At 44.0% G+C, this 14,863-nt stretch overlaps 1 protein-coding gene across 3 annotated transcripts in view; it reads right to left on the bottom strand.

The window, feature by feature from the left end:
• LOC124222403 (arrestin domain-containing protein 17) overlaps window positions 1-14,863 on the bottom strand; it is a 122,769-nt gene that overhangs the window by 1,549 nt on the left and 106,357 nt on the right. For all 3 annotated transcript variants that reach the window (XM_046633315.2, XM_069136992.1, XM_046633316.2), the window contains 4 exons: window positions 910-1,044; window positions 714-827; window positions 391-608; window positions 89-262 (listed from right to left, as the gene is read on the bottom strand). In XM_046633315.2, the coding sequence (XP_046489271.1) occupies window positions 89-262; window positions 391-608; window positions 714-827; window positions 910-1,044 (641 nt within the window). The remainder of the gene's footprint in view (window positions 1-88; window positions 263-390; window positions 609-713; window positions 828-909; window positions 1,045-14,863) is intronic.

The following is a 14,863-nucleotide window of genomic DNA, read 5'->3' as shown; positions in this document are numbered from 1 at the left end:
AGTTTTCATTTGACTTTCAATTCTGTCGTTTTTTTTTACAATGACCCTACGGCAGCGTCAAAGTTATGATTAATTCAGCAGAACTCACTTTTTTCAGCACCACTCTTAACTTTTCAACGTCAACGCCTGACATATTATTCAGCTTTGCTTTAATTGGTATATTTTGTCCCGGTACGTAGCCACGAACGGGAAGCGAAACGGACATATAGAGAGGCTCCGAGTGACCCCAAAACGTTTTGTGATTTTCCTCGTTTATCGGCTCCTACGGAGAAAATCAAGGGGGATGATTAGGAAAATTTCTTGAAATAGAATATCTAAGAAACGGGATGATGCCATGATCGTTTATTGTCGAGGAAACGAAGAGGCACTCCACGTGAATTCTCATCTCACCGACAAAAGTGGTTCGCGGTTAAGATCAAGGATCGGTACGACGGTGAACGGAACTTTAAGGACGTGGTCAAACTTCCAGGGCCGATCAATGACTGCTTTGACTGTGTAGCGAACACGCCCGTACAAGCTTTCGAAGCTGCCGGGAATATTTGTCGGTAGCATCCAGGTGAATGGAAACACGTGACTTCCTTCGGGTATTTCAAATTCTCTTTCTCCGTCTGAAAGGGGGTTGTGGTTGAAAGAAAACTTAATAGATTATAGAGTTACGTGAAAAATAGGCTAAAATTCTTTTGGCTATACTGCGCTGCTGCGTACGGACTTACCTCCGCAAATAATACACTTTATGTCCATGTAAGTTTCGTTTGCTTTGCGTATTTGGTTTCCCCCCTCGGGTTTCCACCGCACCTTGGCCTCGCCCTTGTACCTAACTTCAATCCCTGTTGAAACAAGAAGGAAGAAAATAGCCGAACGAATGAGATTATCTCAATGTCCCGTCATTTTATTGAGATGATTCATTACCTCGAACCTTTTTCGGCGAGTCCACGTCTATGTAAACATTGCCGGAAATTGGACAACCGGCGTAATAAATTCCGTACGGATTATCCAGGATGATCTCGAATCTCGACAGGCCCATACTTCCACAAGACTTTGAGTCTGAAAACTTTCAAAAGCAGGGAATTAGATACTTAACATGAAAGACGTGTAACCATTTTTTTTCAAATTAAGAGGGTTAAGCTGATTTGAATATGAATATGAATGCCATCGAAACTGGATGCGAGAGCTTTGAGGCGACTAGTATTCTGATTGTCATTTATACTTCGAAGCAAAAGGGTTTGGTGTGATAATCCGCGCGGCTTCATCCATCGATGAAGTCGTCGCGCACGCTCCGAGAATTTCAACGAGAAATCAGCACCGAGGAAAGCTTGAGACTTTCTTCTATGGATATGTACTTTACGTAACCGCCAGCCGATGACTTATCGATACGGGATTTTAAACCTGTCGTGGAAATAGTGTACACCATATACCAGTCAGGCTTTTACGACTGGCACATTCGTTCGAATTGAACTTCTTGAGTTGCGAAAGGATTGCTTTATGCTTTGCTATAAATCGTTCTTCCGTGCTGATTGACGGTGAAATGATTTACCAATTCCATCAACCTACACAAACATTTGCTATGCACTTTGTATGATTTTTTTACACCTCATCGTCGTTTTGACTTTCCACGATTTAACCAAAACCAAATTTCCTCATTCGGCCATTTATCGTATCACTCAAGAACGCACTGTGCATGCTTATACCCAGGACGCGTCTATACGTGTCACAAATTCTACACACCTTGAGACACTGTTACAGTAGATATGAAAAACGAAAAGAAATATACAGATTTTCTCCACTAGACTTTACTGCAGAACGGCATTCCCTCGACCAGTTGTGACAGTTCGCCCTGAGCTCGGATACTGATCCTTCGGAGCAAACTCTCGCGCCGTCGGCCGCCAATACTTTCGTCTAGACTCAGAGACGCCTTGGCGTCCTCGAGCGTCGGATGTCGGGCGTCGGTGGACGCCGTACCAGGACTAACCATAATCAACCAGACCCACGAAGATCCTGCAGGGTAATATGACGCCGGTGAGAGAATCACAATCATCCTCGAAATGCCGCGTATCGTGCGATCGATTTTGTACCGTCGCACGTTTCGTGAACCGCGCTTAAACTGCGTGCTGAAGAACGACGTGACGAGGAGATATCATCGTGTGTCTGCGCAACGCGGAGGTAATTCATCATAAACAACCATACAACCTTCGGGTGATTATTACCGATGTAATTGTAATACACGTAGATCGTATATTACTGTCTGCGAGTTTACGTCTTTGTAACAGAGTATAATACTTACCGGCTTTTGTAGAGAGGTTCAACCGGGGAACGTGGCGCATACTTCACATCTCGGGGATGTACGCGATGCTAAAGAGGGCTGTTTGTGTTGGGTAAAACCAGCGTTAATTGAGTATACATTAGCATGGCAGCTTCAACTACGATATATTTACCCTGTAGCCTGGGGCCTGTAAGGGCTGATGCGTGTGAACTCTATCCCTATTTGGCTAGAATACTTACTATATGGCCCGTAATCCAAATGCGTATCTCTGTCACCGCGCGTATAAACCAATTGGATTGATTATAACCGCTATTTAACGATGTATCGCATTATGTTAATTATACAGGCTCGGCTTGGGAGTTGTGTGGCAAAGATTTACCTGTCCGTCACAGATCATTATTAGGTTTTGAAGCTGTGCTGAATAATATCATGGGCTATTGATTACATATACGAATGTTTTTCATTCCACGTGCTAATCAGGATTTGCAATAGCAGATTTAGTCCTTATTATTTACAAGATATTCCACATAATACGTAGCCGTTAAAAGTACTGTGTAATTTTGGTGGCCTTTGATCAACATTATATGGTGTTCACTTTTCAAGTTATACATGGATCAAAATTCTACAGTACCGAATCAAACATCTATTTCGTGGTAAATGTAATTGAAAACAGTTTCGGGTTGATTGATGCTGACAATGAGTCAAAACTATTACAAGCAAGAATATTTTTACCCAGAAATAACTCTTCAGATTAACGATCGCTTCGTCAAAGATCATTGTCATTTAATACATAGATTACGTTGTGAAAATTCGAGTGAAGCTTTTGGCTTTAATGTAGGTTGCCTTATAAAATAACTAGATTTTACTATTGTAAGTACAATTTCTGCATCAAATCAAATCTCATATAGATATTTCTTGAACAGAAAGAAGTAACAAATCCAGTTTCGCATCAAATGCCATGCGTGGACTTGACAACTCTTGGTGATGAATGGTTGGTAGAAATCGCGGGTGAACCGATTGCGGAAGAAAGTGTCGCGTCACGTGAAGCCTTCCTTTCTTTTCGCCTCTGAGGTCGGTTGAAATCGTATACATGTATAGAGGTATTTTATGTATATGAGGCTCTCGGCCCACTCGGAGTTTTTCCTATCCGAGGTACACATGTTACTGTGGTGGTTACCTGAGAGCAAGACTGTAGACGTCTGACAAGAAGAAGAGGACGTGTCGAGGGAGGTCAGCGCGTGACAAACGAGGCTGCTTGTCTGAGCTTTCTACGTTGAGATAACGAGCCCTCTTTCCGGGTTGAGCCGTGATGCCGTAACAGCCACCAAAATTACGTGCCTTAAACACATATTCCAGAGCTCTCTATCCCCCCCCCCCCTCTAGTTCTGAATTGAAGACTGTAATTATTATAATTGCCGTCTCAGTTACACCGTGGATTTGTTCACAACCGAGTGACAACGTAGCGTCGTTAGCTTCTATTATACTTGGAACTCGAATGTTGTTCACCAGAGTCATTATTATAGTTACAGAAGTTGGACGAGGTGCTTCGCAAATTGATAAAATTTTTACTCACGCAATTTTTTCTCACCCACCATTTACGCAGGCTGAAGCGACATACGAGATGGATTTTCTTCTTCCTTTTCCGTGCTTGCTGAAATTGAAACCCGACATTTCGCTGATGTATACCCTATAGCTTATGCGTGTAAAACTTGAGAATACCCTTGGCATAAGTATTGAGTTATCATCCACTTCAAAAAGTTACCAACTCGCCTGAAAAAGAAACACGTGTCTCTCGTTTTTACCAGAAGATCGTCAAACGAAAAAACGTACTTGAGTGGGCCAAGAATTCGTGTGAAATACAGTGGAAAATATAGTTTGGAGAAAGGATGAAATGTAAAAAGCCAGAGAAATAAATGAAATTCTTTCCGAATATTCTGGTGGAATTTCAAATCACTCTTCGAGGTTGTAACGGTCACCACGACGATCCGTTCGAAAATCGACAAGTTCGAGGGTCTTTGAAAAGAAGGAACGTCTTATATGCGGATCGGGACCGTTGTGCATATCAGTGTCCGGAGTAAGGCGACCCGGCCTTCCAGCCGACTGGAATGGGCTCGGGGACAAAAAAGCAATCAACCCTTGGTTTAGCCAGGAACTTTCCGCCGTCCTGGACCTAAAGTCCCACTATAACTTACTTACTACTACCGGCCTTTTTTTGTCCGTCGAAGCTTTTCCCTCTCTCTTGTCTCGCTATCGAACTCCATCACATCGACTCTATGGATAAAGCTTGCCTACTCGAGCATGAAACGAAACGGGTCAGACAAGAAGTCCTCTCCTCCCCGCGCGCATACTTCTCAAAAATTACCCGTCTTTCGGCTTGTCCGAAAGTCCGACCGATCGTTTTTCGCTTCGCTAAAACGTTACTCGTCCTTAGAAAGCACTGCAAGCCTGATTTGAACGAGATTTGTTTGTTTAATTCCGGAACAGGGGGACCCTGCTGCCATGCTTGCTCATTAAAACGCCCATACATCAACGAACTAATTGCCCAGGAACGTTCGAACGCTTGATGACGCTGATGCTGGTGAATCGAGCTATAAGCCGCTTTTCGGAAAAAAGCCGGATTCAGTGGCCTCTGCACCGGAAATTCTTTATTCCAGGTTACAGATGGACCAAAATAAATAAGAACGTAAGAAGGAAATTACGGAAATGCAGCGGATAATCGGCAAGTAAATACGAAAACGATATCTGTATATAATCTTAGATTCCTGTGTATTTACCAGAAAGAGGCAGCTCGTGATTACGTTTTGAAAAACTCGATATATTGATGCGGAAAAGGAGAACCCACTTGATTGATGAAATAACTTTGGAAGTGGTGGCTGACAGGAAATGTCAAAGTTTTAGACGTAATGCAATATATATCCACTACCTTTCATTATCGGTTTATCTAACGAGCTCCAAAATCATGTTGGAAGATTTTGTGCGAAAAATTTCTAATTTTGCTGACGGCTATCATTTTGGATATCTGTCAAACAATGTGGATTCTGTAAGTGGGGCACAAATTTCATGCTTGTCGTCTTTGCACGAATGGTGATCGATTCTATAATATGCGTTACGTTTGATTATTTTATTTTTGCCTCACATGAGTGCGCAACAATTACGATACTTTACAAGTAGTAATTGACACCTCTGCGATTAGTATCGAGGTTTGTTTCTTGACGAACCAGGTTACAGCTGTAAGATTGTTAACGGTTCATAAGGTTTAATAATCCAAAACGTTCCAATTACGAGAAGTTTGCAGTAATTATAGCGAATGCATGCTCGATCCGAGTATAACATAATATTACAAATTCGTGCACGATATTACGAATAACACGAGGGTGGAGGTATGGATTTGTTCACGGTGCAACGGATAGTCAAATTGAAACGTTAATATGCGCGATATTCCTGCGTGGCGTACACAGCGTTATCACACGCTGTATATTTTGGGATTCTGTACGACATTCGTGCGCCTTTGTACGAGTAATTTGATATCGTGTACGATGACACATTCGTGGTACGTCTGGTTAGGATCTTTGGTCGAGGCGCTATCCCCGAAAGAAATCTTACGGAGGTGAAACGTCGCCAGCGTTATACCCGGTATATCATGTGTCTCGCCGAATGTCGTTTTATTCGCGAATAAGATACAGAGTAAGTTGGTACGGAAGGGTGAAGCTCTCAGTCACAGTTTAGCCAGACGTGGTGAAACGTGCGGCGCTAGCTTTTACAAGATTACGGTTGAAACGTTGAAATTTGGAGGAAAAAACACAAGAAAATAAACATTCATATGCCGCGTGCCTCTAGTCATCGGTAACCTCTGCGCCCTCGGTAAATTTACATTTCCTTAGATACGGCTGTCTCTGCCTGGCGTAAAGAAGGAGGGAAAAAAATCTCGAAGAAGAAGTAGAACACCAAGTGAAAGAAAAAGAAAAAAGGAAAAGAACAAAAATATCTGTGTATATATACACACACACACACACACACACATATGCATGTATACCTACACAGATATATGCATACGGAATAAAAAGTTCCCGGTGAAGGATGGAAATGGCAGGGATGAGGGGTGGTTTGTCCAACACGTTCCTCTAAAGCACGAGCTTCTCGACCCTTTTCAATTTAAGACACGCGATAGGCTGTACCGCACCTACGTGTTACACCCGTCGCTAGATCCTTTGTGTTTTACCCCCATTTACGATAATGAAATCTAGGTTCCACTTCGTGTCGACACTGAAAAGCTCTTGATTTCACGTACAATTCCACTCAGACCCGCGTCTTTTCTCACCACCTTGCCAGTTATCGTTGATACGACGCGACGCTGCCTAGGTCTGACCAGTGCACCACACACACCGCGTGTCATTGTTGCCACAGTCTTGGAAAGTGCTACCCGCGTCACGCAGCGAAATAACTGCAGGGGGCAACCGGAGTTGTGGTCATGTGTCAAAATGCTCCTTTGTTCCACCTCTGTACATACACGTCTAGAAACACCGTCCACAGAACTACGCAATTCTCGTCTTTAATCAGCCCCCTCCCCGTTATGCATTCAAATTTCATCAAGGTGCAGACAGCGGCGCAACAAACCCAAAGCAAGTAGAACCGGGCGTATCAACGGACTCCGCGTTATTCGCCCACCCTCGTTTTCCACAGTCTTGTATTACTGTCGCCAGAGTACCTCAGCGACGTAATTAATTTTTGCTTCATTACTCGCGACGGCGACTTGGACCAACGGCAGTTCGTGGTGCACAAGGCGCGTTATACGAGAGTGTAGTTGTACGGTTGAACGTATTGTGCTTCCACGGATCGGGGAAAAGCTTTGCCGGACAACGAGTGACCCACGCAATCACGTTATCTTTAGCTTTTCTTGCTATCGCAATTAGTCTCTAGATGATATTTTTCTGGCTACAAGGAACCTGGCCGAATCTAAAATTAGAAATCGTGTGAAGTTGGCATCAAGAGAGGGCTAATATAAATCCGCACTTAGTTCTTCCGAGCTGCAGGGCAAGGTTCGAGTGCAGAGTTTGCAGGATGGTGCAGAAAATTGCCGCGTCGCAAGTTGAAACGACTGAAGGGAATCTCGATCGTCGAACTCGGAACATTTCGGAGTTTCCCCGGAGCTTCAATAATCCTCTTCAGTCTCTCATCGATTGTGCCACTTTTCTACTTCCTTGTTCTGATTTTTTCTTTTTTTTCCCCTGCGTACTCGTATTTTAGGGTGCAAACACAATTCTCGCACATTATTTTTACCTCGGTACGCTTCAGATTCGTACATTATATACGTGCTTTCTTATAAATTCATTTGCCTATTCAATTTACCGGGCCACTCACTGAGTGACGACGTTGCGTTTAAGCGTGCCGACAACATCTGTGGGAAAGCAGTTTATTCTGTCTCACATTTCACCCGGGATCACGACTCAACGTCTCCGCTTCCTGGGACGCCGCTAGCGGTATCGTGTTCTCAGTACCGCAGCTTTTGAATCCGAGTGCTCGTGCGCACTTTTGTGACAGCAGATTTGTTCTCTTATTTTTAGAAAATTATACCAATCCCCGGGGATAAGTGCCGCGACTTCCAGGGCCGGCCGCGTGGTGCGAGTGTCCGCCTCAATTTCCCCTCGTTTCCAAAATATTTCGCTAATAACGCGTGTCCTCAAATCTACGTATGTATTTTTTTTTTTGCATCTATCGTTCGCTTTAATGCCACGGGCTTTGATTTCCCTCGCATGCTTGTCCGGTTTACGATCGAGTGATTAACAAACCCGCTGCATAACGTCGTTTCGGTCACGGTTAATCCGAATTATATTATATCTGTACACCGGGGAGTAAGGCTAATTTTTTCTGCGGTTTACAGCCGAGTCATTAGCGCGGTATGTCAATGTCGGTAGATTCACGCTACCATGGAATGTTGGCCGCGATGTCGATGATAATTTCGCGGTATTCCATTGACCGGAAGCGAGTGGAGAGAAGCTGGGATTTTGGACGCTGTTGACCAATTCGGCACCCCGCAAGCCCAGAAAAAATCCGGAATACGACAGTTGGAGGAATTCCGGCAGAAGGATGATAGTCGTACGTATACCTTCTACGACGCGTCTTGACGTGATCTCGTCTCACGACAATTTCCAACTTTCCAAGCATCACGGACTTCCCCATAAATTACGCTCCTGTCAGAGAGCTCGCTACCGTTGAATTTATTCCCGGATTATCGTGGGGCTCCAGTCGCCCTGTCAACTTCCCCTCGACGTATATTAAAATTCGCCCAAAGAGGCGATAAAAATAAAATTCAAATTTAAAGGGGTTGCCCGTCGTCGCCTCAGCTATCCCGCTTTCAATTTGTGTGCTATTAACGCCACTCTCTCGACTATCTTATTGAACCTGGAGGTGCTACGGGATATTGATTGTTGGCATTGTTCCGGCTGTTTATTATCCTTTTGCCGCTATTATTAGCGCCGTGGATATTCTACCGACCATCCGATCGATGCAGGCCGTTTGGCATATGGATTATCGGCTGAGTTATGCACTCGTACAGGTATTATCGGTGAATAATAATAATAATAATAATAATGATAATGGAATTTTGGTCCGCCAGCTTGGAGCTGCGCGTAACCGGAGGATTTTTTTATTAATCATCCAATTCGTATCGTTTCTTTGTGTAATGCGCTATGGTCCACCAACGATCGATTAGATGATTAAAAAAGCAATTAACAAGGTATCATAATAACAATTTTTGTCATTACGAAGTATAATAAATTAGTGAAAAGACAAGAAGTGAGGGAGAGAAGCCAACGAAAAGTGGGTGCGAAAATCAGAGAGGAAGAGGGATGAGATGGATCAAGGGTTGATTTTAAAAAGCAATGCAAAGAACGGTTTGATTAACATCGAATAACAGGAAAGCTTCCGTTCGTATTATGTCAGACCTGCCTTGTCATGCTTAATTAATTATTTATCATTGGTCATCAAGTTTCACGGTACCACCGTTAATATTCCTCTAAATGTCTGACAAATTTTAACCGTCACGCTCACGTTTGCGTATTTTGTTCTATCCAGGTTGACGTCAGCCACGATCTCGAATACTTAGTTTTTCAACGACGTTGCAGACAATTCTGTAACACAGGCAAGTTCTTAAATTCAACTTCTTTTTCTTCTTTTCCTGAAAAGTTACCCTCGGACATTTATCTCATCATCTTTCACGACGAAATACCGTAGCTGTAGTATTCAGGGTAAGAGAATTTTATCAACACCGGCAGTACATCACGTTTTGGGAACGACAAGACCCACTCTACTAAATTGGGGATTGATTGAGTGGCTCAAATTTAAACCTTTACTGATCTACTGCGGATGAACCAAGAAGTTGCTGTATCAACTGTTCCTCCGTTAAACTACAAGCACTTGAAAGTTACTAGTAGAAAGTGTATTTTTTTAAATCTGATCAGCTGCACGCTCGCTTCTTGCCGGAAAATACTCAGTATTATCGTGATTATTTCTGTCTGAACTTGATCTAAATTCAAATTATCAAGGGAAAGAAAGAAATGAAAAGTCAACGTAATCCGCCAATCCTCTAAACAATCGTCGCGGTATAACCCTGGAAGAAAAGCAACGCATGAATCGTGTGGCAAAGAAACTCGGGGAAACAGGAATGAAAAGAGAAAAAAAATACCAAAAACGAGGAACAAGATTTTCGTCGAATCGCCGAGGCCGCTGAATAAATCACCGTGTACTCAATGATCCTGTTGTTGTTTTTACATCAATTTTTACTGCTCAGTCTCTCGGATTTACGAGCTGTTTATAATTCGGCGTTTAAACCGCCAGCGCAACGTCTGACCATTACCCGAGCGTTACTACTGCGTTGCAGGTTACCCACAGTCAGCGTTTCGCTTTTGCACGTGATTCAGCCAACTGTCAGACTTTAGGACCACAATTCAGGAGATTCAGTTGCCGCAGCGAGGCAAGGATTTTGCCGCAGGAAGTCCTCCAGGTCTTTGAATATATTACGCAGGTATATTTACGCCGTTAAGCGCTTAGACGGGCCGGGATTTCCCGCTGCAAACGCTCGCGAACGTCGGGAAATCTTATAAACGAATAATATACACACAGCGGCTGTGAGTCGTTCCTGTCTCACTTTGCACCTCGTCCTTTTAGTTCACGTTCCAAAGCAAGTGAATCCCCGCGCATCGCTCTGCAGAAATTACGCTCCCAGAAACATCAGCCGGATCTGGTGCGGTCTGTACAAACACTCCTTTTACCCGGTGGAAAATCGCACTAAAGGTATAAATTCAAACCTATAAAAAGCAACGGAGGTAGACATTCCTGAAAGGATACGGATATTCACCACCACGTATGCCGTACGTAACACGCGCAGCATCGACGCGGCTGTGAATGGCGAATCGCTCAGCAGGGACAAATGGACCAATTCATCTCTCTGATCTCTTCCGTTTTCTTCCCTCGCAACGCGAGCTTTTCTAACTATCGCAGTAACGGAGTATCGCGCTGTCGTGAAACTTGGAAACTTGCTGGCCTACAATTTACAGACATTTTTTTCGCACTTTGTTATTCAAGGTTCAGGTAGCCGAAGATGGAAACGATCCTCGGAACAGGTATGTACGTATCGACGAATGCGAGTCTGTTATACCTACGTCTCCGAACGACGGTGGCAATAATTATGCCATGCGGTTAATCGTGACAATTATTCACCACGCTGGGGTTCATTTCCAACCATTGCACTTGGGCCCGTGGGTAAGAGATTGGTCGAACCGAATCGAACCTGACCGAAGTGGCCCAGATTCCTCACGCCAGTCCAACCGCACCCGTATAGAACCTTTCTCACCCTCAAGTTGACCGAACTGTTTCTCGAGGGCGAAGCCCTTCGGATTCCGACTGGCAAGGACACGCTCAGTTTAACCTGACACCAAATCCGTAATCCGGAACAGTCTCACCTGTTTGTTGTCCGAGGAAAAATATGTGTACCTACCAACGCCGGGTGAAAAAAGGGGAGGGAACGAGGAAGGGATAAAAAAAAGTGGTTATATTTATTTATATAGGAACAGATATCGGCCTCTTTTAGGAGACGTATCTCCGAATTACGAGCATTGGTAATATCTCCGTCTGTTTTCGAAATATCGTGGCGGTCCGGTGATTTATCGGGTCACCGGATGAACGCGCTCCCCCATAACTCACATCGCGGCCACCCGGGCCTCTGATTCCCCTAGTTAAGTACCTATCCACGTAGGCAGTATAGGCCGGCTAGGCTTGTGCTCCTCCAGGAGGTCGGGAGCCGCGTCGTTATACGTTCTCTCCTCGAGTCGACCGCGAAACTGTTTGGTCTCCGCTCGGGGGTTGCTGGTATGGGTGCAGGTTAGGTATACACACTGTAGGGTCCTTATTATAACGGGGCGGCGTTGGTTCAGCTCGTTTGTTAGGGACCTCTTTTGCCGTGGAATGAAATTTATTACGTTCGCGCATGAGATGACTCGCAAACACCGGGCTAAAGACGGATCTCCCTTCTTATCTCGGAATTAACTCCCGGAAGCTTCCTTCGCGCCAAGACCGAAGCCTACGCAAAGACGGCATGTCGGTCGGAGTCTGTTGCCTCGAAAGAAGAGGCTCGTTTGTAACTAACTGTGTCGGGGGCGGGAGGGTTGGAGGCAAATTGATGTCGCGAGACGAATTCAAAGAGACCTTTTACCGCTCCTCCTTCTTTTCACCCTCGGGACTCTTCCTTGACTTTTCCGTTTCACTTACGCGTCTCTGTCATCTATTTTTCTCAACGAATACGCAGACAATGTCCAAGAATATTTACTGCGAAACTGTAGGTAGGTACGCAACTGTACATATTATTCTATACCGTCATGTCCGGGTGAAAGATGCTTTAACTTCTACCCCGGGCTTCGCGATGAATCGAGTTCACCCTCTGTAGGCCATTATCTACCCTGGGCAATAATTTTTAGACAAATAAAAACTTCCTACTCTGGACCTATAAACTCGGTATATTTACAACCATGCTGATTTTTACGAACGGTATCGGGATCGTTCCGAGTTGTTATATGCCAAGTAATAATTTTTCTCCCCTGAGTAAAAGCCGTCTTATTGGCCAGAGTTTTCTGATATCCGTATATATATACACATGTATGCCAAGGTACAGAACGGAATGCTTCTCATAACCGTAGACGATCAGAATCTAAAGTAATTTTCATCTCGACGTTTAAATTTGCTTCAAACATGCAAGTGTAATCAGCAAGTTTTGGATTCGTGTACTCGCCAAAGGATCGTCCCTAAGATTAGACAAATCTAAATATTTAGCCGACAAAAGTCGAGGAATTCGAACTCATCTAAGTTTTTGCGATCCGAGTGAATACCTTCGAAGACTCGAAGACTGCGAAGAACAATTAAATCGATCAAGAACTGCGTTAGCCTTTGCCTTGAATGAAGTCTGTCCTGTGCAACAACTTCGCTGCACCGCGAACTTGTAACTGTCAATTCCACCGCTCGGTGTATCAGAGCTTTGATCGAAGTAGTTGCCTGCAGCTGTGACTCTGAAGTTGACCGGTGGACCTATGTATACCTGTGCGGTGGTTTGCGGTATTTTAGTTTAAAGTTGGAGGCCATCGTATCGGTCAAACTAACTTGTCCGTTCCAACTACAGAGAAAAGTTTCATTTAAGTTTTGGCTTAAATTTACTACCACCGGGACGCTTGAACGTTTGTTACGGGTTCACGTGAAGCAGAATGAGGAATAGACAAAATATATGAAAGCACGAAATGAAAAAAAAAAAAAAGAAAGAAGGAAAGATGTAGAAACCGAAACGTAGAAGGAAAGAGCTTTTCGTATACGTTTCGATTTCTCAGCTCGGAACCCCTCCGAGCTTCCGTCTTATTTTTTTCAAGATTATACTAACGACAAGGGTGGGGCGGCCAAGCCCCTCGGTATGATATCGGTGGGTCTATATATAATACACCATATATATGTATAGTCAAAGAATTGTGCCAATTTGAAGCGATAAAGTTTATGTACCATCCGATATTAAAATGCTCAGCCTTGCGTCGTACAGCTTCGCTTTCTCGGTCCCCTCATGAGAAGTGGGAAGTGACCTTTAATTTCTTAAGTCGGTAAGGGTCGCTTTCCTTAAGAGGGGTGGGAGGAGTAGCTCTTTGCGCCACGGCTATCCAGCGTCATTCTTAGGGATATTAATCGCGTCAAGATCCTTACGGTGAACGTTGCGTTTTCAAACTTCCGTTACGCGGCTGAGAGGAGTGCCAATAATGGAATTTAACGGCTTTCTTGGCTCGTACAAATTTACTCTCGACAGTACGAACACAGAGCGCGAACTGAAGTAGATTAAGGGGCGGAGAGGCATTACCTGGCGATATAAGGGGGTGTTCGCGTTATACCGTAGCTATGCGTTGACCCTCTTAAGCTGCCGACAGTCCAGGATAAATCCTTGAACGTGACGGTCCTGCTAACAGGATTAGTATACGGCCAAAACGTCTCCTAAATTCCCTCTGTATATACCTGTCGACCTCGTACGTCACATCCCGCAACGCTGACGGAGATGACAAAGTCGCGGAGGTCGCAAAGGACGCGGAGGTCACGTCAAGCTTCGCGAGGGATATCCACCCCCACCCCCCAAAACCCCGCCTTCGCTTCCGCCACACCCGCGAGGTACCCACTCGTTGACCCGTCATTTATGACTCCGTTACCCTGGCGGAAATGCCTCGTAAATATCCGGGGGACAGTGCAATGCTCACATCACTCTTGACTTTAATAATACAGTCCGAAGCTTTCATCGTCAGTTGCAAATAGACGATTCGTTTTTGACGTTGAAAATTAATTCCTAAGCTTTTTAGAGTTCAATTTTCTCATTAATCGTAAACAACGAGAGAAAATTGTGAGAGGTTCATAACGAATGCTAGGATTCAAGATCCCAACATGCTGGAAGAACTCGATTGAAGCAACAATCCCGATTCAGGGACGTGCAGCCAGGGAAACCGAGTATGTGGATGTCGATTAAAATATCGAGAATACCGCTGACGAAGGCGATGAGCGAGGTCGTAAGAGATAGGTTTGAGCTGGTTGGCGCACAGATGAGTACGGATATGTATAAACTGCTACACGGAGAGAAAAATCTGAGAAAAGTTACCTTGCTGTTACTATAATCGTGATGTAAAAGACACCTAATGCAGTCTTTATTGATGCGTGTTACAAAAATTATGGGTTTTTATGAAAAAAATTACTACCTTGCTTAGAAACTATGTATTTCGGCAGCACAAAATTTAAAATGTGACGACGAATTTTTCTGATGCAGCACCGTAAAAATGTGGACCTTGTAATTTTTCATCTGCTCTCACAAAAAATATACTACGCATTTAAAAAAAAATATCTCTCAGAATCATTGAATTTGAAATGTAATAGCGAATTTTTCAAATGCAGCACATTAAAAATTCGAGCTTTCAAATGTTTCATTTGCGACCGCAGAAAAATTTATGGTCTCATCGGAAATAAATTGAAGACAGCGGAGAAATTTTACCGTGCTCTCTTAGAAAATGCTTTGAGGAGGGTGGTGACCGTCGATACAATGTTGCCATG

This window comes from Neodiprion pinetum, chromosome 6 (assembly GCF_021155775.2).
Source record: "Neodiprion pinetum isolate iyNeoPine1 chromosome 6, iyNeoPine1.2, whole genome shotgun sequence".
In the NCBI taxonomy this organism is placed as follows: Eukaryota; Metazoa; Arthropoda; class Insecta; order Hymenoptera; family Diprionidae; genus Neodiprion; species Neodiprion pinetum.
This window is presented reverse-complemented; position numbering and strand designations above follow the sequence as displayed.